The sequence below is a fragment of the Sprattus sprattus genome (genome assembly GCF_963457725.1).
Source record: "Sprattus sprattus genome assembly, chromosome: 3".
Classification (NCBI taxonomy): domain Eukaryota; kingdom Metazoa; phylum Chordata; class Actinopteri; order Clupeiformes; family Clupeidae; genus Sprattus; species Sprattus sprattus.
This window is the reverse complement of record NC_137922.1, coordinates 30,312,936-30,337,756: the sequence shown is the minus strand read 5'-3', so window position 1 is coordinate 30,337,756 and position 24,821 is coordinate 30,312,936. Positions and strand designations below refer to the sequence as shown.

Below are 24,821 nucleotides of genomic sequence, written 5' to 3'. Positions count from 1 at the left end.
ATATAAATGTGTTTCCATCTGTCTCCATCATTTTCCATAATGTAGGAATCTTAGAAGTTTTGCATTGTGTCTTGGTGGAGAGTCCAGAAGCCTTAAACATCATTAAAGAGGGGCATATCAAGTCCATTATCTCTCTTCTGGACAAACATGGACGTAACCATAAGGTATGAGATTTGCACCGGTCTTGGCTCCTTATCCCCAGGTTTAACTGTGTTCCAGATATTTATTTGTGTGACCTCTGATGCATTCATCGTAGGTGCTGGATGTCCTGTGTTCCCTGTGTGTGTGCCATGGTGTTGCTGTGCGATCCAACCAGCACCTCATCTGTGATAACCTCCTGCCAGGTCGAGACCTGCTGCTGCAGACGCAGCTCGTCAACCAGGTCATCAGGTAGGGATGCTACCCCTCACTTTCCCCCATCAGCTCAGAGAGAACACCAGAAAGAGTGACTGTGTGATGTAACGCCCCCCCCCCCCAAAGAGTGACTTGTCTATGCTCCTTTGAAGATCTGTGGATGAAACATAATATAACAAGTTTTGTAGTGTGAAAGTTTGAAAGTGTTTATTTTAAAATATTGAATGTTAAACTTTTCTACTCCATCTCTTTATCTGCTAGCATGAGGCCCAACATCTTCCTTGGCATAAATGAAGGTTCTGCCCAGTACAGGAAGTGGTACTATGAGCTCATCGTGGACACCGTGGAGCCCTTCATCACTGCGGAGTCGTCCCACCTGCGAGTGGGCTGGGCCTCCACACATGGGTACTCTCCCTACCCAGGAGGAGGAGAGGGCTGGGGCAGCAATGGTGTTGGTGATGACCTGTACTCCTACGGCTTCGATGGGCTACATCTGTGGTCAGGTTAGTTACTGAAGACATCTTCTTTTGGTACAAGCTGTAATAAATGATTACTGTATTTCTAACCGCACCTGCTCTACAAGTGGGTAGTCTGTTGACATGCATGGCTCAGAAGACAAAATCTTCTGACAACAATTCACTGAAACTTTCACTTTTACTGTTTTAGCTACATGAAGGCTTCCCTTTTAGAGCCTGACCTTTCCTGTATTTCTTAGTGTTATGTTATATTTTTAAATATCAACCACTTAGATTTCATAACATTGATATGATATATTCCATGTATACACTGCATATATACACAAAAAAACACTTAACATTTTATGTGGACCTTGCATCTGACGATTAAAAAGGGGAGTGGCATTAGTTTGCTGTGTTTGAAACAGTTGTGTATTCAGCGTGTGTCTTGAGAACTATGCACATCGTATGACATTCAGTTCAAACTGTCTGAATCTTCCCTCCTGTCTCTTGCTGATGTACATACTTCAGCTACCAAAAGTAAGTTGAGGAAGTGAACTTCAGCTGTAGACATCTGTTTTTAATGCAGTGCACAAGCATGCCCAGTTTCTAGTGAAGGTAATGTCCTGCTCTCATGGAAGTCAACAGATGTTGTGACACGTAAGCATGGCAGTAAACATCCAATCACAGCTCAACAGTCTGTTGTACTGGAAAGGAAAAGGTTCAAACAAAATGGTAAACAATTGAGTTAGATGGCTCATTTGATAAATATCTTGGCACACAAACTATTTTCTGGGGGTTCTGGATATCGGCGACCTTCACTTGTGTGCTGATCATCATATCATATTGATACAATCACAGGTTCATGACCAACTTATGCTAGTGTCATGGTGAAGTGTTTGAGAAAATATTCAAAGCTTTACACTCGCAAGCAAATGTATTTTTCTTTCACTCTATGGTTGGTCATGAATGAAATATATATACATATAAAAAACATATACACATGCATTCCATTATTATCAGCTTGGTTTTAGAGTCAATTCTTTAATTGGCATTGTACAGGTAAAGAACATAAATACAAACATCCATACTTCTTTTCCATTTTATGGCCTGTCAAATATTGTGTATGATACACAAAAGTCGATTGTTTTAGAGACCATCTTCATGCTTTGTTAAATGTTAAGATGGCCAAACATTTAGATGAATGGTGTCTTGTCGTCCAGGCTGTGTTGTGTTTTGATGCCCTCCTGTGTGTGTTGCTGTACAGGTTGCATCGCCCGCACGGTCAGCTCCCCCAGTCAGCACCTCCTGCGCTCAGAGGATGTGGTCAGCTGCTGCCTGGACCTCAGCGCCCCCAGCATCTCCTTCCGCATCAATGGCCAGCCGGTCCAGGGCATGTTTGAGAACTTCAACTCTGATGGGCTCTTCTTCCCTGTGGTGAGCTTCTCAGCTGGAGTCAAGTGAGTCAAGGGTGTTTGCCTTTATTAACCTATATTATGACTGCAATATTAAATGTATTTCAGTTTTCTAATTTAACTTAACATCATATATATATATACTGTATACACAAACACACACAAAAACACACACACACTTTACATCATTTGATATTGAATATTGAATTCAACCATATGGAGATGCCATTATTAAAAACCTTCCATGATTTTCCCCTTTTAAAAGGGTCCGTTTCCTGTTGGGTGGTCGTCATGGTGAGTTTAAGTTCCTGCCGCCACCAAGCTATGCTCCCTGTTTTGAGGCGGTGCTTCCTCGAGAGAAGTTGCGAGTGGAGCACACTCAGGAGTATAAGCAGGACCATGGAGCCACCAGAGACCTGCTGGGCCCCACCCTCACCCTCTCCCAGGCTGCCTTCACCCCCATCCCAGTGGACACCAGCCAGGTACCAACCACACGGATGCAGGCCAGAGCTGTTTATTCTCATTCCTCTACACACAATACGTTTGCCAGTGCTGACTAGTCACTGGGGGATTGGGGGAATTTAAGCAATTCATCTCACCTCAAACATGCAGGAAATCCCTTGGCAATAGTTAGCCAGACATGGCTAATGGATCAAAGTTTACTCTATATCTAAGACTCCCTCAAGTACTGGATTCAGAGGGCATGCCTAACACTCTGACGCTTGCATGTGTAATGAAAATGACACATTAAGGTTAGTTGAGAACTTGAAACTTGAACTTGAAAACTCCTGTATGTAGCATTTATTCGGAAAGTTGGCATGAAATTGCTTAATAAGGGTAAATAACAAATTGTTGATGTACCTGATCAGTGATTTCATAATGCAATTTTGACATTCTTAACATTCTTTGTAGTCACAGTTACATCCAACAGTAGGCCTACAGTTTAGAATGGTACTGTACAAACTAAAAGATTATAGTTTTAGTCTTTAGTTTTCATCAAATGTCAGAATCAGGCCTTGAACCGTTGCTGTTGTGGACGACTCCAACTAGCTATCGTAATCACTCAGCTACCACACAGCTTGAATGTTGATATATTAGACATTTTCTCTATAAACTGTAAACTACAAGCACAGCCATCAGAATTCAGTTTAGCAAAACAGCATATAGACAAATACATTATTTCAGCTGATCTCTCATTAGATACCATGGCGTACATCATCATATGACTATCCATAGTCAAGTGAGGACAGGACATGTGAGGACAGTCAGGACTGTGTGTTGATCTGTGTGGTCACACAGGCTAATGTCCTTTTGACTTTAGATCGTGCTGCCCCCGCACCTGGAGCGGATTCGTGAGAAGCTTGCTGAAAACATCCATGAGCTCTGGGTGATGAACAAGATTGAGCTTGGCTGGACATATGGCGTGGTGAGTAGGTCATGACAAGGTTAGGCTACTATGAACAAAGAAATACTTGGTAATTTTAATTTAAACAAATAGGCCATTGGAGTAAGACGTTTGTTTTGGACACAATGGCCCCAAATGTCTGTCGAAGGAGTGATCTGTCTGGATTACCCATTCAATGTTCTTTCCTCGCTGTAGATACGGGATGATAACAAGAGACAGCATCCCTGTCTGGTTGAGTTCTCCAAGCTTCCGGAACAAGAACGTAGCTACAACCTGCAGATGTCTGTGGAGACACTTAAGTGAGTTCAACTCAAATCATCCCAATCTCTTCATAGTCACAAGAGGAACATCTTGAGTGTAATTAACTCAGTGATGAATTTATTTAGCAGAGCTGGAGAGGGCAAGGATGGAAGTTCGTGTTCCCATAGATTAAACTGCATGATGGATGACTACAGGGGTCATGTTGTTTAATTGTGTCAAGTCACTTGACTTCATGTGTGCCTTGGTCATTGTAACCTCTGAAAGTTGCTCAAGTGTTGATTTTAACCTGTGAAGACATTATAGATCGTCTTTATTCTTTCTCAGGACCCTTCTGGCACTAGGCTGCCATGTTGGCATGGCAGATGAACACGCGGTTGAGAAAGTCAAGAAGCTGAAGCTCCTATCCAAGTGAGTATGAGATGTCTTGAACCACGAAGCTCTCTCCTGCTATTCTGTCCTTTTTCAAGGAATAACATGTAGTTTAGGTCAATTAAAGTTAACAGTCAGTGTTCCAAAATGAATATACATCATTGTGAAATACATTGTTGTACAAGTCTTATTTTAAGTGCTATTGTTTATTATTATTTATATTTTTTTGTAATTTCATCTTCTAGATATGAACTCTCCAGTGGGTACAAGCCCGCTCCCATGGACCTGGGTCACATTAGACTCGTCTCCCCCCAGGAGGCCATGGTGGACAAGCTGGCAGAGAATGCCCACAATGTCTGGGCAAGGGACCGGATCCGGCAGGGCTGGACCTATGGCATCCTACAGGCACGTTGCTGAGCAGTTCCACTGTTAGGGTAGTTGCAGTAGTTGCTTGGCTAAGGCTTGGAACTCAAGAACAATGGAAATATTAGCCTTGTAGTAGTGATTTAGCTTGCCTCTAAGTTAGCCTTGTAGTAGTGATTTAGCCCGCCTGTATGGTAGTTATTAATGAGGATTTTAATCATAGACAAAAGTTACATGGTTAGCCTCATTAACAAGAGCATGTATTAAGCATGCCCTTGTTTGACAGCAAAACGGCTGGCAGAAACGGTGGCACGTGTTGCACAAACAGTGCTGCAGAATGAGCAGCAAACGTGTGGTCAAAGACACTAAGTGGGAAGAGCCAGGCTGACGTTAGTCAGTGAAAGGTTTGGTTAAAGCCAACCAATAGCATTGTCAAGCAATCCCTTTGAACTGAATGCGTCAGATAAGATTACAATGTAAGAAGATGCAATATCGCAGTGTTTTGTTGACAGCGACAGATTGTTGTAGCTCGTCAGACATGTTTTAAAATGCCCAAGCTTCATCCCTTCGAACTGACTGTTATTGTGTTAATCAAGGTTTGGGATTTGGAGCCTGGAACAAAAGAAACAGTTTCTTGTCCATGTCCATGACAAGCTAAGGTTATTTTGGTCAAGATCAATATAGCCCATCTCACGTCCATTCTTGGGAATTCATTTCGGCCTAGAATTGTATCCAAATGTCCTACAATGTCCAAACATCTACTCCTCTAATGGAACACACTTGCAACTTCTGAGCAAGGTATTTAAAAGAAAAATGTATAGCTTACACCTTTCCTGAAATATTAATGTTTCAGTAGACATTCTGGCACTTGCTGCAATGCAACTTGGGAGCAAAAGAGGTTGGGCCAGGTTCCCCAAAAGCAGCGTTAGTCTCAGTAGTTTGTAAAATCCCCCTTACTAATCATCACACAGAATAGGCTGGTCCCGCCAGTCATGTTCGCCATCAAACTAAGGCCAGATGTCCTCCATCAGCATTTACACATTTTAAAATAGTGTGGAAGAGGAGTTTGAGACTGGTAGATAAAACCAACCAAGCAATCTCACAATTCAATAGTTTGAGTCCATCCCTGACGATGGAATTAGAGAAGGGTGGAGGAGTTTGAATGTGGCATGAGTAAGAATCTCTCACCTTTGCTTTTTCTTAGGACGTTAAGAGCAAGAGGAACCCACGACTGGTTCCATATGCATTGCTCGATGAACGGACCAAGAAATCCAACAAAGACAGCTTGCGAGAAGCAGTGCGTACACTCCTAGGCTACGGCTACAGCCTTGAGGCTCCAGACCAAGACCACGGTGGGTGCTTCATTCCCAAATCTCTAAAACTGTTATTATCTGAATTTGATTGATGTTGAGAGATAAGAGGTTTTATGAATAAAACACCCCTGTATATTTAGCAACTAAGAATGTTTTGAGCAGGTCATTGCTTTGTAAAAAACCATCATACTAAATATTATGGTTTAAAACAAGGACATTGTCCCTGTTACCATAGTACCTGATCCCTTTTTAGCTTAGAGTATAGGGGCTGATCTTTCAGTTGATCTACATTTTGTTTATAGTAAGTTATGTTGAAGGTCATACCTAGGTTATTCCATCACCAGATGTCCAGATTTTGATAGAAATTCTCATTCACCCACCAGCATCCAGAGCAGACATGAACAACATGTCAGCCGAGAGGTTTCGTATCTTCCGTGCTGAGAAGACGTACAGTGTGAGCGTGGGGAAGTGGTACTTTGAGTTTGAGGTGGTGACATCTGGGGAGATGAGGGTAGGGTGGGCCCGACCAGCTTGCATGCCTGACCAGGAACTTGGCTCTGATGAACACGCATTTGTCTTTGATGGGTTCAAGGTGAGTACACACACATACAAATTGAGAGTTTGAAATATTTCATTTTTTTTTGCTGAAGATTTGGCTGAGAATTGTAGCTAAAATGTGTGATGTGTGTAGATGCATGCTATTGTTACTACACGGGGTAGAAGTAGTCCCAGTATGTACAGTGTGTAACATTTGATCTATCAATGGCATATGCGTAGGCACACAGCAGGTACTTTATAGGTCATCTTGCACATCAAACCTAGAAGGACTGAAACATGTAAATGGACACAGCATCTGTGCACAATAAGTAATTTTGCAACTCATTGTGTAAATACTTGTTTTAACTGACTGAAACACACAGTACATTCTGCATGTATTAAGCCGACACCATATATGATGTTGACATGTGTTCTCTCTGTACCGGCAGGCTCAGCGATGGCACCAGGGCAATGAACACTTTGGGCGCTCATGGCTGGCAGGAGATGTGGTGGGATGCATGGTGGACATGAGTGAACACACCATGATGTTCACTCTTAATGGAGAGGTGCTTCTGGACGACTCTGGATCAGAGCTGGCCTTTAAAGATTTTGAAATTTGGGAAGGTAAGTCAATTACGAGATTACACTCCTGCATTGATGACCTAGAGCTCAATAAGTTTACCATATGGTGGAGCAAGGTGCTAAAAAACATGAAGATCATGGGTTTGATATCCAGGAAGCATGCATTCATTGAAATGTGTACTGCACTGTAAGTTCCTTTGAGAAAAGTGTCTGCTAAACCAGTACATGCAAATATGTTTTAAGGTTTTTGACTCTAGCTGGCGCTGTCAAATGCTCCTTTAAGAGTTTGGACTTTTTGTTAATGATCATCGATAGCAACATTATGTGATATCTCATTGAAGCTTACAAGTTAAAGCCTGAAAATAATTTGTTTTGGTAATGAACAAGAGAAATGAATACACCACCAAGATGAGGCGTTGTGTAGTTCATTAAATAGGTAGTTCAGCGGTGGTGTGTCATTGATTTGCTGTGTGTAAAAGACCCTTGCTTCACTTTGAATGAAACAAGCGTAATGACTGTCAGCACACTCCTTCCTCACTAGGAGGGAGACTATTGAATCGAATGTGCATAGTCACAGGGGATCAATGTTCCTGTGGGACTGTTTGCACAGTTTTTGTAGTTTTTGTGTTTCACAGTTTAAGTTTCAGTTTCTGTAGAAAATGACTGACTGTCATTTTCAACAGTTTCGTTACAGTTATGAAGTTAGACACTTATAATTACATTTAAAGTGGTTTACTTTGACACTGGTTCCCCCATAGGATTATCTTGTATATCCTTTTTGTGTTTGCCTGTTATAGTATTATAACTTCATGCCGGACCCATTTAGATCGTTTTTGTCCCCAAATTTCAAATTTGGACCCAAAGAGATGGGAAGATAGAGCCCAGGTTAAAACATGCTGAAGTTCATCACATATGCATGTATGACCTGTCACATGTCACCTTTGCCTGTGTATAATTGTTTTTCAAACTTAATCTGAGAGTCCATGTTTTTGCCTCCTCACTGTGTAGGATTCATCCCTGTGTGTAGTCTGGGTGTGTGTCAGGTTGGCCGCATGAACTTTGGCAAGGATGTGAGCACGTTGAAGTACTTCACAATCTGTGGCCTGCAGGAAGGTTATGAGCCTTTTGCTGTAAACATGAACCGTGATCTGACCATGTGGCTAAGCAAGAGGCTCCCTCAGTTCATACCGGTCCCTTCAAATCATGAGCACGTTGAGGTGAGTAGTGCATTGATTGATTGATTGATTGATTGATTGATTGATTGATTGATCATCAATACTCTCTGGCAGGGGATCTTTTGTAAGATTCTTGAAGGTGTTTAACAATTACAACATAATATCATTAGAACAGTTTCCATCAACAGCTAGTGAAACATTAGGATTGAAAATTACAAATTATTTTCAAGAGTATGAAGTAAGATTGCACTATTGAACTTGTATATTAAGGACCTGGCCATCATACCAGAGGAATCAACAACACTTAGGGCCTGATTTACTAAGATTGCGACCGCTGCTTAATCTGCGGTCGCACATTAACACACGGTGTTTTTGCGCATTTTCCGTGGTATTTATCAAACCAGATCTGCGCTGGGCAATCTGTGCTTACACCGCCCTTTAAAGGGCCTGATTTACTAACATTGATTTGCGACCGCAGCTTAATCTGCGCCTTTGCCAGGTGCACAGTAACGCACGGTGTTTCCCCGCATTTTCCGTGATATTTATCAAGACAGATCAGCGCTGGGCAATCATTATTCAGCGCACAGTTAAAAGATGGGAGAAATTGCCTGTAAATAATATGCTATTGGTGGCATTAATGCTTAAACTGTCTATTATAACAATATAGATGTGTACATGGCGAGATTAATACGTTCTACAAGGGACATGGGTTCACTACAATATATCCCCACTGAAACAAATAAATTTACCAAGTAGCCAGGCCTCTTCAAAATCACTGTTGCTCAATCATGGATAGATGTCACTATTCCGGAAGATACAACTGTCATGGACAGACCACTACCACGTAAGTAATGGTCGAGTTGGCATCACATATGACCTGGACATTCATTGAATATGTGTGCTTTCTGTTTCGGTAAACGTGTTCGTGGATTGAAGGTGGGACTGTTTGCATGTGGGTGCGATCAAAGGCTCCAATTACGTTCGGAAAGTTTAATTTCAGCTATCGTAGTGGGGAAATGTATATTGACCAGTGCGCCGTAGCAATGCGTCGAGCACCTGGGTGAATATTTGGCTGAGTGAAGGCTGAGATATACCAACTGCTGATGCTATAACTGTTTGAAATGATCCCATGCCAATATTTGTAATGTTGTCCTGAGTTTAACAACTGATGGAATGGAATGTGATCGCCGGGTGGAGGGTTCGATGTCGTCTCTGATCTGGTCCAGTAATTGAAGTATTGCGTGGCTGGTTAACCTGTACCGTCTAATGATTTATGGTTCGCTTAACTGAAAATGTGTTATACGAGTTGAAAAAATTATTTCTGTGTGCTATCTCGGTCTTCTTTCTTCGCCTTGCTCTTATAACTGCTGCCATATCAACGTTTTCAGACTCAATGGAAATGCGCTTCCTGGTTAAGACGTGCTTTTATGAGGCGGAGAATTAGCCCGCAAATCAGAGACGTGGGCACAATCCTGTTAGTAAATCAGACCCTTAGTGTCACTCTGTACAATATGCCTATTCCTACGGTCTCCAGCTGAGCAAGGGTCTAGACGAGCTGGAACACCACTGCTAGACCTGAGCCCTGACAGGAAACCTACAGAAGACACACACAGTCAAATAAACTCTGAAATTCCATGTGTGTATTTGTTCTTGTTGTAAATTGCTATCTTGTATAGTATATGTAAATAAAATGTGTGGCATATGTGGTCTATACCATTGGTTTTGGCACAGTTCATTCTGTATGTAAGATGTTGATTTCTTATTTTGAGTTTGAATGTGCTTGTGAGTAGAAGAAATTACTTTTATTACTGCTGACTGTAATGTTGCTTTTGCTAACTATGTTTTCATGAAAAGGTCACAAGGATAGATGGGACAGTGGAGAGCTCACCATGTCTAAAGGTCACCCAGAGGTCCTTTGGCTCACAGAACAGCAGCAGCGACATCGTCTTTTACCGGTTAAGTATGCCCATCGAGTGTGCAGAGGTCTTCTGTAGGTCTCCAGGCAGCGCACTGCCCTCAAACGGTAGATTCTTCTCCTCAAAGAAGGACCTGGACGACCTAGAAACAGAGTCCGACTTTGAGGTGTTGATGAAGAGTTCCCACGGTCATGTGGGCTCTAGTGGGCCAGAGAAGGACACTGATGAGTTTAACAACCACAAGGACTACAACCAGGAAAAGCCATCCAAGTTCAAGCCAAGGTCAGAAACCTTTTTCAGAACACTTCCAGCATAAGAAGCAACATACAGTACTGTGTGAGATCCCCTGATATACATGTGTGTTTTATGTCTGTCCATTCAGGTTTATGCTTAAAAAGACAAAGCCAGAGTTTAACACCAGCCAGTCATCAGCACGTCTGCCAGAAGAGGTGATGGCAGATGAGAGAGATGACTCTGGGTATATCAGGCAGACTTCAACGGTGAGAGTGCCAATTAAATGTATCCCTCCACAACCATTTTATGGGCATTATATTGTATATTAGAAAAAACATCATGTATCCTCAGCCTTTCAACAATGTGTGGTGTTAGCAGACGACAGGGCAGATGATTGTACGTTTGTGTGCTTTTTTCAGTACTATTACTCTGTAAGGATCTTCCCTGGCCAGGAGCCATCGAGTGTGTGGGTGGGTTGGGTTACATCGGATTTCCATCAGTATGATGCTGCCTTTCAGCAAGATAAGGTTCGCACTGTTACTGTGACCCTTGGAGATGAGAAAGGCAAGGTCCATGAGAGGTTTGTTCCTAAACATTGTTTCAAATTTACTTTGTTTTTGTATTTGTAGTGTAAATAACTTTCTGTCATTCTGTAGTCAGTACCATTTTCGAATCAGCTCGGATTGACGGATATTAAACAAATTGGCAAGCAAACAGTGTGCTGCATCCATGAAAGCAAGCAAACAAACTGGATCAACAGAGATAAAGTTAGAATCTGCCTGACCTAAAAAGCCTTAGCATCCTTCTAAAAACCTTCATGACCAGAGACATAGTAAAACACAGTGAAAGATCGAGACTGCTTAGAGCCCAGAAGGTTTTGAATCGGGCGAAGAAAACGTTAAGCCTCAGCTAAGGTTAATTAAACCTTAACTCATTTATCACGGCTTCTTGTAGGGATGTGCATTTTAAGTAATTTCAACATTTAAGTACTCAAATTCCTACTCTGTGGTCCGTGTGCAGCTTGGTTATCAAGATAGCAAGTATTCAAGACACACAGCCGACTAGTGCTGGCTAATGCTTGCTGTCAGTGTTACATATGGTTCCTTTAAGCAAGTTGTATAGGTTAAACAGCTCAGGGGTTGCAAAACATATTAACTAATCCAAACTACATAAACCTTTCTAAAAGCCTGATGTTTGCTGATAATCCCCACTAATGTGTGTATGTATCTACATGACAGCATCAAGCGCAGTAATTGCTACATGGTATGGGCAGGCGACTGTACCAGCCCCGGTCAGGGTCGAAACAACAATGGCCTGGAGATCGGCTGCCTGGTGGACTGTGTCAATGGGGTGCTTACCTTCTCCAGCAATGGCAAAGAGCTCAGCACCTTTTACCAGGTAACTGAGACCTTTTCATCTATCTGTTATAGAGTATTGGTTTATACCTTTACCCCGCACATCATTCATCACAGGACCACTGGATCTTTACTAGAACAGAGAGCATGCAAAGTGTAAGCACACATAACACGTTTTATTGTTTAAACCTGGTATAGGAGAGACACCATAAATGCTCCAGTTCGGTTTAAGTTACATTTTCAGAAATTATTCCTGCTATTTGCTGCTTTCTGGATGAGAGGGTATTTTTAGCTTTGGGTCCATGCTCTACTTTGACTAGGTGGAGCCCAGCACCAAGCTGTTCCCAGCAGTGTTCGCCCAGGCCACCAGCCCCAACGTCTTTCAGTTTGAGCTGGGCAGCATCAAGGTGAAGACGCCCTCCTGCCACACTTACTCTCACAGTCCTCCAATGCTGTTATCTAACCCTAAAACAACTCGTGTGACTTTGTGTGTGCTTGTCGTTTGTAGAATGTGATGCCCTTGTCTGCTGGCCTTTTTAAAAGTGAGCGTAAGAACCCCACGCCTCAGTGTCCCCCCCGGCTGCACGTGCAGTACCTGACCCCGGTGCTGTGGAGCCGCGTGCCAAACCGCTTCCTGAGAGTGGAGGTAGCACGTGTCAGTGAGCGGCTGGGCTGGCAGGTGCAGTGTCATGAGCCGCTGCAGTTCATGTCCCTCCACATTCCTGAAGAAAACAGGTACGAGGCCACCTAAAAGAGTAGAACTACCCAGTCAATAGATGCACTGAAGTGTTCTTTATTTGGACATAAGGGATTGCAAATTATCTGGGGCCGTATTCACAAAGCCTTTTATCTTACCACTAGGAGTGCTCCTAACTCGCGCTAAAACCTTTTACGTAGGAGTAATTTCTTAAAAGTGATTCACAACGGCTCTGAGACCTACTCATACTAAGGATAATACCAACTCCTAAGCTTAAGATAAAAACTCCGTTGCTATGGATGACGTCGCTTCTCATGCACGAGTTTAGAAGGGGTGAGGACGGTGATTGGTTGTTGACAGGCTCTCTCATTAAAAACTCATTCGTGACGTCTCTCTAACAATCCCACTATATCGACTGAAAATAAGAGAATAACCTAGGCTTCAAATTAAGTCATATTAAATAGTTATGGACAGTGCAGTTAGCAGAATGCACACGCATGATGACAAGTTTGTGCATCCAACGGGAATGACACTTTGCACGTTAAGAGAAATATAAAGCGATCAATATAAAATATGGCAATTGCATGTAATCAAGGCAGTAATAATTAAAGCACCCAGCAAACTGTAAGGCTATTATATTTCCAGCCCTTGACCACTTCAAATATCAGCACATGCGGCCCTTTAAGCCCTCCAATCTTAATTGATCAAAGCGAAACGAACGTGAAACGTATAGCCTAAGCGAAAGCCTACTGGTCCCAGGACCAATAGCCACTGTCACCCCAGCGGCATCCAGCTGGTAAGTTCTCAAAAACCTGCTGCAGACCGCTCTCCGTTGAAATGCACAAGTCATCGGTACATCCAACTGTTGGATGATGTGGGGTCTACAGTGCGTTGATAGTTTGATGAATTAAACGGCTGAATGATGATTCCCAGTGTCGTCATTTGCGTTTTCCGCGAAGCCAAATAGGCTATCTTTATGTTTCCAAACATTTCACTTCGGGACACATCGTTGTTTTAAGGCGTCATTGCATCCCGCGCTAATTCTACGACAATATTAATACCTTCAGGGTTTAAGCAATGTCTTTTATCAATTCCAAGTCGGCTGCAGCCATCTTACGATTTTTTGTGAATAGGTCTTAGTGACTTAGGAGTCCTCATGAGAAGTTTTAAGCTGTCCTAGACTTAGGTGCTACTTTTAGGGATAAAATATTTTGTGAATTGCTCTTAGTAAAAAAAATTAGGAGTCCTACATTTAAGACTGACACGCCCATTATTTTTAGGAGTTTCTCCTAAATTCGCCACTTATGAGCTACTTTTAGCCCTAAGATTCTTTGTGAATACGGCCCCTGGTGACCAAATAAGTTAGCTCAGTTTGGATCTCCTTAGTCCTCAGGATGCACAGTTGTCTCCATAGCTGGCCTGACTTATCTAACAAACTATATTAGACCTATATTTATTAAGTAGTTTCTGAGCTGTACGGACAGTTTTTTGTTTTTTTACAGTGCATTCAGAAACGTTTTCAGTTGTTATGTTGCAGCACTGAGGGCTTAAACATCTCCCTTGTCTCCCCACAGGTCAGTGGACATCCTGGAGCTCACAGAGCAGAGGGAGCTGCTGAAGTTCCACTACCACACGCTCCGCCTGTACTCCGCTGTCTGCGCCCTGGGGAACAACCTGGTGGCCCACGCCCTGTGCAGCCACGTGGATGAGTCCCAGCTGCTGTACGCCATCGAGAACAAGCACATGCCTGGCCTGCTCCGGGCCGGCTACTATGATCTACTGATTGACATCCACCTGAGCAGCTATGCCACCGCACGCCTCATGATGAACAGCGAGTTCATCGTCCCCATGACAGACGAGACCAAGAGCATCACTCTCTTCCCTGATGAGCAGAAGAAGCATGGGCTCCCGGGCATCGGCCTGAGCACCTCCCTTCGACCCCGCATGCGCTTCTCCTCCCCCAGCTTCGTGGGCACAGACAAGAGTCTCAGTGGGGACTGCTTCCAGTTCAGCCCTGAGTTTCCTCTGGAGATCCTGAAGACCAAGACCATGGAGATGCTGACGGAGGCTGTGTGTGAGGGGAGTCTCCATGTGCGTGACCCTGTAGGGGGCAGCACTGAGTTCCTGTTTGTGCCACTCATCAAACTCTTCTACACACTGCTCATTATGGGCGTCTTCCACAATGGAGACCTGCGAATCATTCTGCAACTCATCGAGCCCAGTGTCTTCTCCAAGGAAGACAAGAGCACCTCCGCCCCCACCCACCCAGCTGAGAGTGCGCCCCCCGGGGAGAAGACAGAGGCACTGAAGAAGGGAGCTGGGGAGGGTGAAGGAGAACGGGCAACGAAGGTCCCCAAAGAAGGTCTGCTCCAGATGAAGCTTCCAGAGCCAGTCAAGCTCCAGGTAGTGGAGTAGCACCTTCAATCACACAAATCATTCAAATAATTACACACATTCAAGGCAAGATAAGGAAGATGTGAAGACCTCCCCTGAAGCTATATCCCATTGTGTGATTCTAAACTGAGTGTCTGGAATGTCTCAGTTGCTCTGATAAACTGTCCTCTTTTTAAACGATCTGTCTCGTATCAGTTGGTCATAGTTTTACTGTCATAGTATATTAAGTTATGTACCTGCATGTGTGTTTTCATATGACAATACTCAATTCGATTATTTTTGTATCTCCAGTGTTATATTCTCTCTCACACCTTCATGCTTTTCCTCAACTCTTGTGTCTATCAGATGTGTCACTTGCTGCAGTACCTGTGTGACTGTCAGGTCCGTCACCGGATCGAGGCTGTGGTGGGATTCTCTGATGACTTTGTGGCAAACCTGCAGGACAACCAGCGTTTCCGCTACAATGAGGTCATGCAAGCTCTGAACATGTCAGCAGCACTCACAGCTCGGAAGACCAAAGAGTTCCGCTCCCCTCCACAGGAACAGGTATGCAGCCCTTCTACCTGAGCTCTTCCCATGACTAATCACCATGACCAGTGAAGTGATAGCTCTTCACATGACTAATAACCATGACTAGTGAAGTGATAGCTCTTCACATGACTAATAACCATGACTAGTGAAGTGATAGCTCTTCACATGACTATTAACCATGACTAGTGAAGTGATAGCTCTTCACATGACTAATAACCATGACTAGTGAAGTGATAGCTCTTCACATGACTAATAACCATGACTAGTGAAGTGATAGCTCTTGACATGACAAATAACCATGACTAGTGAAGTGATAGCTCTTCACATGACTAATAACCATGATTAGTGAAGTGATAGCTCTTGACATGACTAATAACCATGACTAGTGAAGTGATAGCTTTTCACATGACTAATAACCATGACTAGTGAAGAGACTGTTGAAGTGTCCTGTCTACCTGAGATCTTCACTTGACTAATCACCATGACTAGTGAATTGACTGTTGAAGTGTCCTATCTCTGAGTGGTGTTTGCGATGTCTCTGCTCAGATTAACATGCTGCTAGGCTTCAAGGATGAGAAGCAGGACTGTCCCTGTCCTGAAGAGATCAGAGAGCAGCTGTTGGACTTCCACCAAGACCTTATGACTCACTGCGGTACACACTCATCTGCTAAAGTATATGTGTAAACACACACACACACACACACAAACACATTATACATGCTTCATCTGATATCAAATTACAAACAGTTTAATCAGGAATTACATTTTCTGTATAGTCCAACACGTTTAAGCAGTTCATCTTTTCATCATAGGTGTTACAGTTCAGTGGTAGAATATCCAACTGCCAAAAACAACAACATGTTTGCGTTTATGTCTATTTATAGGTCCAAATGACAGCAATCAGGCACAGACATACGCACATACACACATACGCACATATATACGCACATACACACATACACACATACAGTACATACGCACATACATACATATGTACATACGCTCATACGCATAGAGTTGCGTCAAAGGGAAGTAGAATTGTTAATGAAAGGCAATCCAAATCCTGGCTATTGTTGCAGAGACTTTTCTTATATGGGTTCATTTTCAACATTGACTAGTAAGTATTTATAAATCTCTTTTAATGAGATTTGTATGTGTTTATTTATAAAATTGAAAAATTAGATTAAAAAGAGAAGTGTCATAGCTCATCTGTTTTTATTTGGGAACAGGAATTGAACTGGATGATGAGAAGCTTGGTGAAGTGGATGGAGACTTCACAATACGTGGTCGTCTTATGTGCCTGGTGGAAAAAGTGAATTGCTTGAAAAAGAAAATGACTGATCAGCCAAAGAAAAAGAAAGTAAAGAAACCAAGTATGTGAACCCCCTGATTATATAATCTTTATCATTTACAATTTTTTAATCATTTATATTCAAGTCCTCAGCCATATTCAGATTATCAGCCTCAATTTCACAGTTATCCAAAATTGATTGTTAAAATTTAAGATACAAAATTGTATGTAAAAATGATTTAACTGGGTGTTTTTTTTATTAACCCATTAGTCCCATATAACTGCATATAGTTGCCAAAAAATGTCTCAATGTATAGGGGCTGTGTACTATTTTTTTGTGTTGTACCATGTTTCTTGCCAGGCACTCTGCAGCATCTTATCTCTGAGACTATGGTGCGCTGGGCTCAGGAGTGTGTAATCGAGGACCCAGAGCTGGTCAGAGCCATGTTTGTGCTCCTGCACCGGCAGTATGATGGCATAGGGGGACAGGTGCGGGCCTTGCCCAAGACCTACACCATCAACACGGTATCTGTGGAGGACACCATCCACCTGCTAGCCTCTCTAGGCCAGATACGCTCACTCCTCAGCGTCAGGATGGGCCGTGAAGAGGAGAAGCTCATGATCCGAGGCCTGGGGTAAATACCAGAGATATCAGAGACCTGCCATAGATACCTTTGTCTCCTGCTCTTTACACCATTAGTTTCACCAGCCCATACTGGAAATGTGCCCGCTTATGACTTAGGCATTCATGTTAGTTTGTACACTCACACATACATAGTGTCAGAAGGCATTTGCTTGCTCTTTCACACTGTGACTGATAAGTAAAAAATGTAGTACAGCCATTTTTAGATGGAGAATTGGAGTGGATATAAAAGAGTTGTTTCATTGTTCAGAGTACCTCATATTGTGGATATGCAACAGGAAGTGCGGTTCTAGGCACTGAATTGATTAATTTGCTTGTTTGTTAAGTTTGCTTGAAAATGTTGAAAATGATTGTCAGTACAGTAAAAACAAAAGCTGTTTTGTGAACTTCTAATACCACAGTAGATGACAGAAAAGATTGTGTGACCTGTCTGATTTTAATCTCTTGTGTTTCCTGCAGAGATATTATGAACAACAAAGTTTTCTATCAGCATCCAAATCTAATGAGGGCCTTGGGGATGCATGAGACTGTCATGGAGGTCATGGTGAACGTGTTGGGAGGTGGAGAATCAAAGGTAATGATTTCTGATCAGTGACAAAAGATTTTGAGTTAGAGTTTAATTGTAGGCAGTATTAAGTCACATTTATGAGTATCACTTTGATTGAAATCTTCCCAAGGGAGAGTACATATATTAAGCTGTAGTATACAGTATAACAATATAAAATCCATATAATGTGATTGTTTAGAAATGTTGGTTCACTGCCAAACAGAAGGCCAAATTGTGTTACCAAGCACATTGGGAGCGCTGAATGTGAAGATTGAGGTTGTTACTTTCCTGGCTTCATTTCTTTTAAGAAGATGTCCTGGTAGATGGATTATGAGTAGAGAATAAAAGATCACAATGTAATGCCTTCCCTGATGTTGTATGTTTCTCCTGTATGTTGGGAGTAGCCTGAGTAACTGTGTTTGTATTTGTTTCGATCAAGGAAATCACTTTTCCTAAGATGGTGGCCAACTGCTGTCGTTTTCTGTGCTACTTCTGTCGCATTAGTAGACAAAACCAAAAAGCCATGTTTGATCACCTCAGTTACTTGCTGGAGAACAGCAGTGTGGGACTTGGTAAGTCATTTAGTTGTTTCTGTATTTATTTATTTATTCATTTATGGGGGCAACTTCCAGTAGGTATCTCTCTTCATTTTTCACAGTGCTATTAGATAGTATCCATAATGCACTTTAGAAGAGAAAGCTGTTAACTAGCATTCATGATTTATTTATTTTGGCACTGTTTGGTCTTAACTTGATGGTAAACTTGATGAAAGGCTTCAGGAATTGACCTGCGTATAAAATATGAACAGATCACAAAGTTTAATTAGCAGACTGACCATGGTCATTTAAATGCTTATATGCCTGGCTCCAAACATCTTGCCATGGCTGTCCAAGAATCAAGCCTAATGAACCCATGGTGTGGCTGAGGCTAAGGGTGGGGGTCTATTGATATGGCCTGGTATGTGAAACCTCAGATACCTGTGTAGGTAAAATGGGTACCATTCTCATATTGGAGTACCAGATTATGTAGGTATCTTACCCAATGAGCAGGCGCCGGGTGAATGTGGGTGCAATTGTGTATGAATTGTGATATTGTCTTCACGAGGGCCACCAAGACACACTGGTGCTGTCCTTGCAACAGCAACAATATGTTGGTAATCTCACCCGATTGGACAGGGATCAACCATTCAACACAAAGGCAGATCAATTAAGTTGATAATCCACAAATCAGTCTCATTAAATATATCAGTCTCATAAAATATATTATACTATCAATTTGGAACTCTGATTAATAATTAAATTAATAACTACAAACACAGTTACCTTATTAATAGTATGGTTGAAGGTCATTGGAGTTCTGAATAGAAGAGGTTGACAACGTCCATTCTTGTGTAACATTAAATAAACCAGCGTATATAAATCAAAGTATTTATTACACAATGATAAAGAAATAAAACACACAATATGTAATCTAGCTAAATGTACCTAACTAATTAATTGAAGAAGTATATGTATGTGTAAGGGAGAGGGAGTGTGTGTGTGAGCGAGCTTGTAAACTCGGTGTTGCGCTTTTAGGAGCGCGCCTGAAAGTATGTGCGTGTGTCCCTTTGTCCTGACTACCGTAGTTCCGCGTGCATGTGTATGCACGTTCGTGATCATACAAGTGTGGTATGTAAGGGACGAGCCTATGCAGCGGGAAGTTCGATTATGAGCTTAGCGTGTGTGGCTATATGAAGGCCAATGTATGTGTAATCGTATGTGATTTAAGATGCCATGTTAGAATAAAGAGATGGTTAGTAATGCATGCAAGACTCGTGTGTCTGATAAGCTATCCTAACGATTTCCCTTGGATGGTGTGGCGAAGCCAACTACCAACTAACAATGAAAGTATATAACAGTTATGTTCGGTAAACAAAACAGATACAATACATGAACAATGGCATATGTAAACAGTCCTATGCTTAGCCAGGTTGTGAATAGCTAGATAGCTAACTGCCCAGTCGATGTTACCAGTCCTTTGGAAAAGTGTTGGCGCATCCGATGTTCCTGAGGCAGAGAAGAAGTCCGTAGGTGGAGAAAGTTGTCCTTACTGTGATGTCGTCGGTATTACACTGCAGTTTAGATCGGAGGATTTGATCGCTCGGAATGTTGCAGTTTCCGCGAGGTCTCTGTTGTGCTTTGTTTCTCCCGTTGCAGAGTTAACTGGCAGGTCTTATTGTTAGCTGCTTTGCTTAACTTACGTTGTCTCAGTTAGCGGGCAGTGTTTGGCTAACGAGAGATTGTCTTTGTTGAAAACAAAAGAGTAGGCCTTCACCAGGTGACGGTGGAAGGACGAAGACGCTCCTTGGCCGACGCCAGGAGATAGAGAGATGTGAGCTGGCCAACGCCAGAGTAGAGAGAGCGCAAAGAGAGTGAATGTATCATTTCAACGCAGTTTATAGGCAAAAGTGCGTCACGAATTTTAACACCTTGTTTTCAGCCAATTGTCTCTGTGAAATGTCAGATAAGAAAGTCAGAGTGATAAGGGAATTGTGGGTAATGAAGTCTTTTGTTGGACTCCACCAACACCTGTTAATATTACTAGTCAATGAGGTGGGCTTATTAATATACTTATAGTTAAAGTATTTAGCAGATACTTTTGTCCAAAGCAACTTATAAAACATTGTAAAGTAAAACGTTTTTTTATTTTTTATTTTTTAGATTAACGTTCTTTTTGCCCTCCCAAACTGTGTAGTAGGCTAACACTACGTTTGAGTGAATGGTGAGCACGATACGGCGAAATGGATGATAAAAAGCTTCTGAATAGAAAGTTTACCTTTAAAAGTTGTGTTGTGCAAAAGAAGCGAGCTTCACTGTTGTCTGAAAATGTCAACAGGCAGCTGGCTGAAAGCAGAGAAGTAGTAGGCTTACCTTTTATTGGTAACCTAACTGTTATGGTTCATTGTTTTTGAAATAAGAGGCCTGACTTCGATGTTCACAACAAAAATAATTGAAGGGACATTTAGAATAGATACAAATTTGCGATTAATCGTGATTCATTTTGAGTTAACTATGACAAAAATACGATTTATCGCTATTAAATATTTTAAATCGTTTGAAAGCACTTATGTTTAGTCATTAAAGTAAATCTTTTTTATTACAATTAACATTTACTGTCTGTTAAGGTTTTTAACTTGCAGTTCGGCCCCTCGTGTCATCACTTGTTGATGGATTTAGTGTTTTGTTGATGATTTTAGTGTTTTGTTGATGGATTTAGTGTTTTGTTGATGTTGTTAGTGTTATTTGTGCTTGAGTCCTTGACCTAATTTAGTGTGTGTGTGTGTGTGGTTGTGTGTGTGTGTGTGTGTGTGTGTGTGTGTGTGTGTTTGTGTGTGTGTGATATCTATTTCAGCCTCTCCTTCCATGCGAGGTTCAACTCCTCTGGATGTGGCTGCCGCCTCAGTGATGGATAACAACGAGCTTGCTTTGGCCCTGAGGGAGCCAGACCTGGAGAAAGTACGGTTCTCCTTCTTTCAAAGCAGGGGGAACTTTTATTTAGGCCAAACAGAACATATAGAGGCTATATTTAAGGCTTCAGAGTCTCAATGGAGTTGGGATGCTCACCTTGCAAGCATCACACAGAAGTATTAAGCCCAGGGTATTTAGAGGATGCTCTTTATGCAACTGCAGGCAGTAGAAGTTTCTTGTATTGTTGAACATCTTAACAAATATTTACACATTAAAGGTAGTTGATTTCTCACTGGGTTCCTACTTTTGAAGGTTGTATGTGTGGACACAGCAGATGACATCCATGCCTCTTTGAACTAACAAAGTTCCTCCTGACAAGCAAAGGCATGCGTTGTCCTGATTGGTTGCCCGTTACAGGAGTGATTTTTATTTTGTCCTTGGCCTCATATACTAAACTAAAGCCCTAGCCCAGGCTGGCCTACATTGTGGCCTACTGTCCAACAGGACTGGCCAGAGGAACAGGGTTTATGGGACATGGAGTTTACTGTGCAGTGTTTCCCTTTTTCAGTGTATACTGTATGCAACGGCTAGGTCATCTCATCAGGGAGCACAATATTAACTTTCATAGCTATGCTGATGATACACAATTTTCTATTGAACCTAGTAAATGCATTATGCTCCCTGACTTCTGGCCACAATTAATCAATGGAGGACCAATCATTTATTTTTAAATGAAACGAAGATAAAACAGAAATACACTTAGTTGACTGTGGACTGAGTCGTGTGTGCTTCCTCAGGTGGTGCAGTATCTGGCAGGCTGTGGACTGCAACCATAGACATGTGATGTGATGAGTGGTGTGTGCTTCCCTAGGTGGTGCAGTATCTGGCAGGCTGTGGACTCCAAAGCTGCATGATGTTGGTCTCAAAAGGCTACCCAGACATTGGCTGGAACCCTGTTGAAGGAGAGCGTTACTTGGACTTCCTGCGTTTCGCTGTCTTCTGCAATGGTAATTTGTCTTGCAAATTATAATTAGAGATCAAAAGAGTGTATAGGTCAACAACTGAACATAATATGGATGTATTTCTCATCAGAAACAAAGAGCTGGTACTGACATTTAAAGTTCTCTAACATTTCCCTGTTTTAATCTAGCCTCTCACCAACTAAAGTCTACATTAAATTGAAGATAGCTTCTGTCCAGGGTTTAAATACATAAAGGCATTATGTGCGGTACAGGCATCTGAAGGCTTTTACGGTCATTGTTTCTTCACAGGAGAGAGTGTTGAGGAGAATGCTAATGTTGTCGTGAGGCTCCTGATTCGGAGGCCTGAGTGTTTTGGACCTGCCTTACGAGGGGAGGGTGGAAATGGCCTCCTGGCTGCCATGAGAGAAGCCATCAAGATCTCAGAAGACCCCTGTAGGGATGGACCCTCACCTGTCACTGAGGCCAGCAGAACACTGTATGTCCAATTCAAATACTTTTTAAACATTTAATGTTAAGGTTACATTTGTGAAGGGCAGCCTTGAACAATTCAATCCTAACCTTCCATCTTGGTTTGATGTGATTATATCTTAGTATTTGACCTTCTTCCACTCAGTGTAGTTCTTTCTGTCCGGTGCAGGAGTGAAACTCTGGAGGATGAAGAAGATGACACCATCCACATGGGCAATGCCATCATGACATTTTACGCTGCCCTCATTGACCTGCTGGGGCGCTGTGCTCCAGAGATGCATGTAAGACTGATCCATCTCATACTGTGACCTATTTAGGCCTGTTGCACATGTCTCCACATTCATTCAGAGCTTAGGTGACAGGGGAGGGATCTAAAAGTATCCATTTCCTCCCCCCAACTTTCAGTGTTGACATGGATCTGTTTTGTAGTAGTAGAAGTAGTAGTGTAAGAAGCTTGGATAGTTCAGCCTTGTGGGATTGTTGAAGCAGATCTAAGAAAAGGAGCAAATTGCACAAATGCTTAACTTCAGCACATATGTTTGCTTTGGAATAAAGCCTGAGAGTTGATCTTTCTTCATCAGCTAATCTATGCTGGGAAGGGTGAAGCCATTCGGATCAGGGCAATTCTACGCTCTTTAATCCCCCTTGACGACCTGCAGGGAGTCATAGGTATCCCATTTCGCATGCCGACTTTGGCCAAAGGTGAGTGTTTAGGGCTAGCCCGTCCTTTATGCTGACATTGTGCACCTGCAGTAGTTCAGGGCTAAATAGCAGAAGCAATATATGCCAAAGACCAGTAATGGTCACACTTACACACAGGTACAGTGATGAGAGTCTGGATGACAGCAGTGTGTATCACCTATACAAAAGGTCTGAGGCAACATAAGCAGTTCCAAGGATTTATAAACAAAAATGATAAATATGTGATGAGAAACTATCACACTCATCTAAACAATCCCTCACCGTTATGTGTCTACATTCTGGTCCTAAAGCTCTGGTGTGAGGTCGAATAAAAGCTCTCTCTGTCACACTTTACAATTGATATGTAATTGGTTCTCCCTAAAATCTACTGTTGTAATATACCTCACTTGTACATAGCTGAAAGATCAAATGAATACATGCAGATGTAAATGTATTTGTCCTCATGTATAATTGGTTATATCCTGATGTACATTACTCCAGATATGGGTATCACTTAACTTAAGTGTGAAGTGTTCTTTCCAGATGGATCAGTGGTGGAGCCTGACATGTCAGGAGGCTTCTGCCCAGACCACAAGGCCGCCATGGTTCTGTTCTTGGACCGGGTCTATGGGATTGAAGATCAGAACTTCCTGCTGCACCTCCTGGAGGTGGGCTTCTTGCCTGATCTCCGTGCTGCAGCTTCACTCGACACGGTGGGTTTGGTCAGACTCCATTATTTCATACTTTGAAGTTCAAAAGTTGCACATTTTTTTAAATGTCAACCCTGTACACATAGTTATGTGTTTTGAAAGATATCTTTCCTGACAAGGAACTTTCATAAACAAATCCTGTTTGACCTTAATGAAATTGGTTTGTCACACATTCATCCATTCTAATGCAACCCTCTTCTCCTGCAGCCAGCCCTGAGTGCTACAGACATGGCCTTAGCCTTGAACCGCTACCTGTGCACAGCTGTGCTGCCCTTGCTCACTAAGTGTGCCCCACTGTTTGCGGGCACAGAGCCGTACGCCTCGCTCATTGACTCTCTGCTGCACACTGTGTACCGCCTGTCCAAGGGCTGCTGCTTGACCAAGGCCCAGAGGGATGCCATCGAGGAGTGTCTGCTGGCTGTGTGTGGGTGAGTTCAGGTTACTGGAATCTTCACCATCAAAAATGCCACTAATTCAGTCATACAATTCTTATTGGTCATGTAGCCCTGGTTCTGCACATGTGTTTAGACACTTTACGACACATGCTATTAAGTGTAAACCCAGTCCCTCTTGACCATAGCATGACATAACAGCAGACCATGGTTGTCTTATGGATGTACACTAAAGTTTTAGAATCATTGCTTCAAGTTAAAGTGAAATAAATGTGTTTGTAATACTCTGTCTCTCACACTGTGT

The 24,821-nt window shown here is 42.3% G+C and overlaps 1 protein-coding gene across 1 annotated transcript in view; it reads left to right on the top strand.

Annotated features, from left to right (window-relative positions):
* Window positions 1-24,821, top strand: part of ryr2a (ryanodine receptor 2a (cardiac)) — a gene marked incomplete at both ends in the record, with an annotated part of 129,784 nt that overhangs the window by 46,814 nt on the left and 58,149 nt on the right. The window contains 33 exons of the mRNA XM_080835438.1: window positions 46-164; window positions 257-390; window positions 616-857; window positions 2,077-2,269; window positions 2,490-2,706; window positions 3,546-3,650; window positions 3,825-3,928; window positions 4,215-4,298; window positions 4,505-4,664; window positions 5,827-5,974; window positions 6,319-6,527; window positions 6,922-7,096; window positions 8,063-8,271; window positions 10,084-10,427; window positions 10,528-10,645; window positions 10,799-10,959; window positions 11,618-11,777; window positions 12,055-12,141; window positions 12,243-12,469; window positions 14,006-14,834; window positions 15,171-15,371; window positions 15,903-16,008; window positions 16,586-16,729; window positions 17,009-17,282; window positions 17,750-17,864; window positions 18,277-18,409; window positions 21,228-21,331; window positions 22,155-22,290; window positions 22,555-22,741; window positions 22,907-23,015; window positions 23,316-23,436; window positions 23,959-24,128; window positions 24,333-24,553. Of these exons, the coding sequence (XP_080691564.1) occupies window positions 46-164; window positions 257-390; window positions 616-857; window positions 2,077-2,269; window positions 2,490-2,706; window positions 3,546-3,650; window positions 3,825-3,928; window positions 4,215-4,298; window positions 4,505-4,664; window positions 5,827-5,974; window positions 6,319-6,527; window positions 6,922-7,096; window positions 8,063-8,271; window positions 10,084-10,427; window positions 10,528-10,645; window positions 10,799-10,959; window positions 11,618-11,777; window positions 12,055-12,141; window positions 12,243-12,469; window positions 14,006-14,834; window positions 15,171-15,371; window positions 15,903-16,008; window positions 16,586-16,729; window positions 17,009-17,282; window positions 17,750-17,864; window positions 18,277-18,409; window positions 21,228-21,331; window positions 22,155-22,290; window positions 22,555-22,741; window positions 22,907-23,015; window positions 23,316-23,436; window positions 23,959-24,128; window positions 24,333-24,553 (6,046 nt within the window). The remainder of the gene's footprint in view (window positions 1-45; window positions 165-256; window positions 391-615; window positions 858-2,076; window positions 2,270-2,489; window positions 2,707-3,545; window positions 3,651-3,824; window positions 3,929-4,214; window positions 4,299-4,504; window positions 4,665-5,826; window positions 5,975-6,318; window positions 6,528-6,921; window positions 7,097-8,062; window positions 8,272-10,083; window positions 10,428-10,527; window positions 10,646-10,798; window positions 10,960-11,617; window positions 11,778-12,054; window positions 12,142-12,242; window positions 12,470-14,005; window positions 14,835-15,170; window positions 15,372-15,902; window positions 16,009-16,585; window positions 16,730-17,008; window positions 17,283-17,749; window positions 17,865-18,276; window positions 18,410-21,227; window positions 21,332-22,154; window positions 22,291-22,554; window positions 22,742-22,906; window positions 23,016-23,315; window positions 23,437-23,958; window positions 24,129-24,332; window positions 24,554-24,821) is intronic.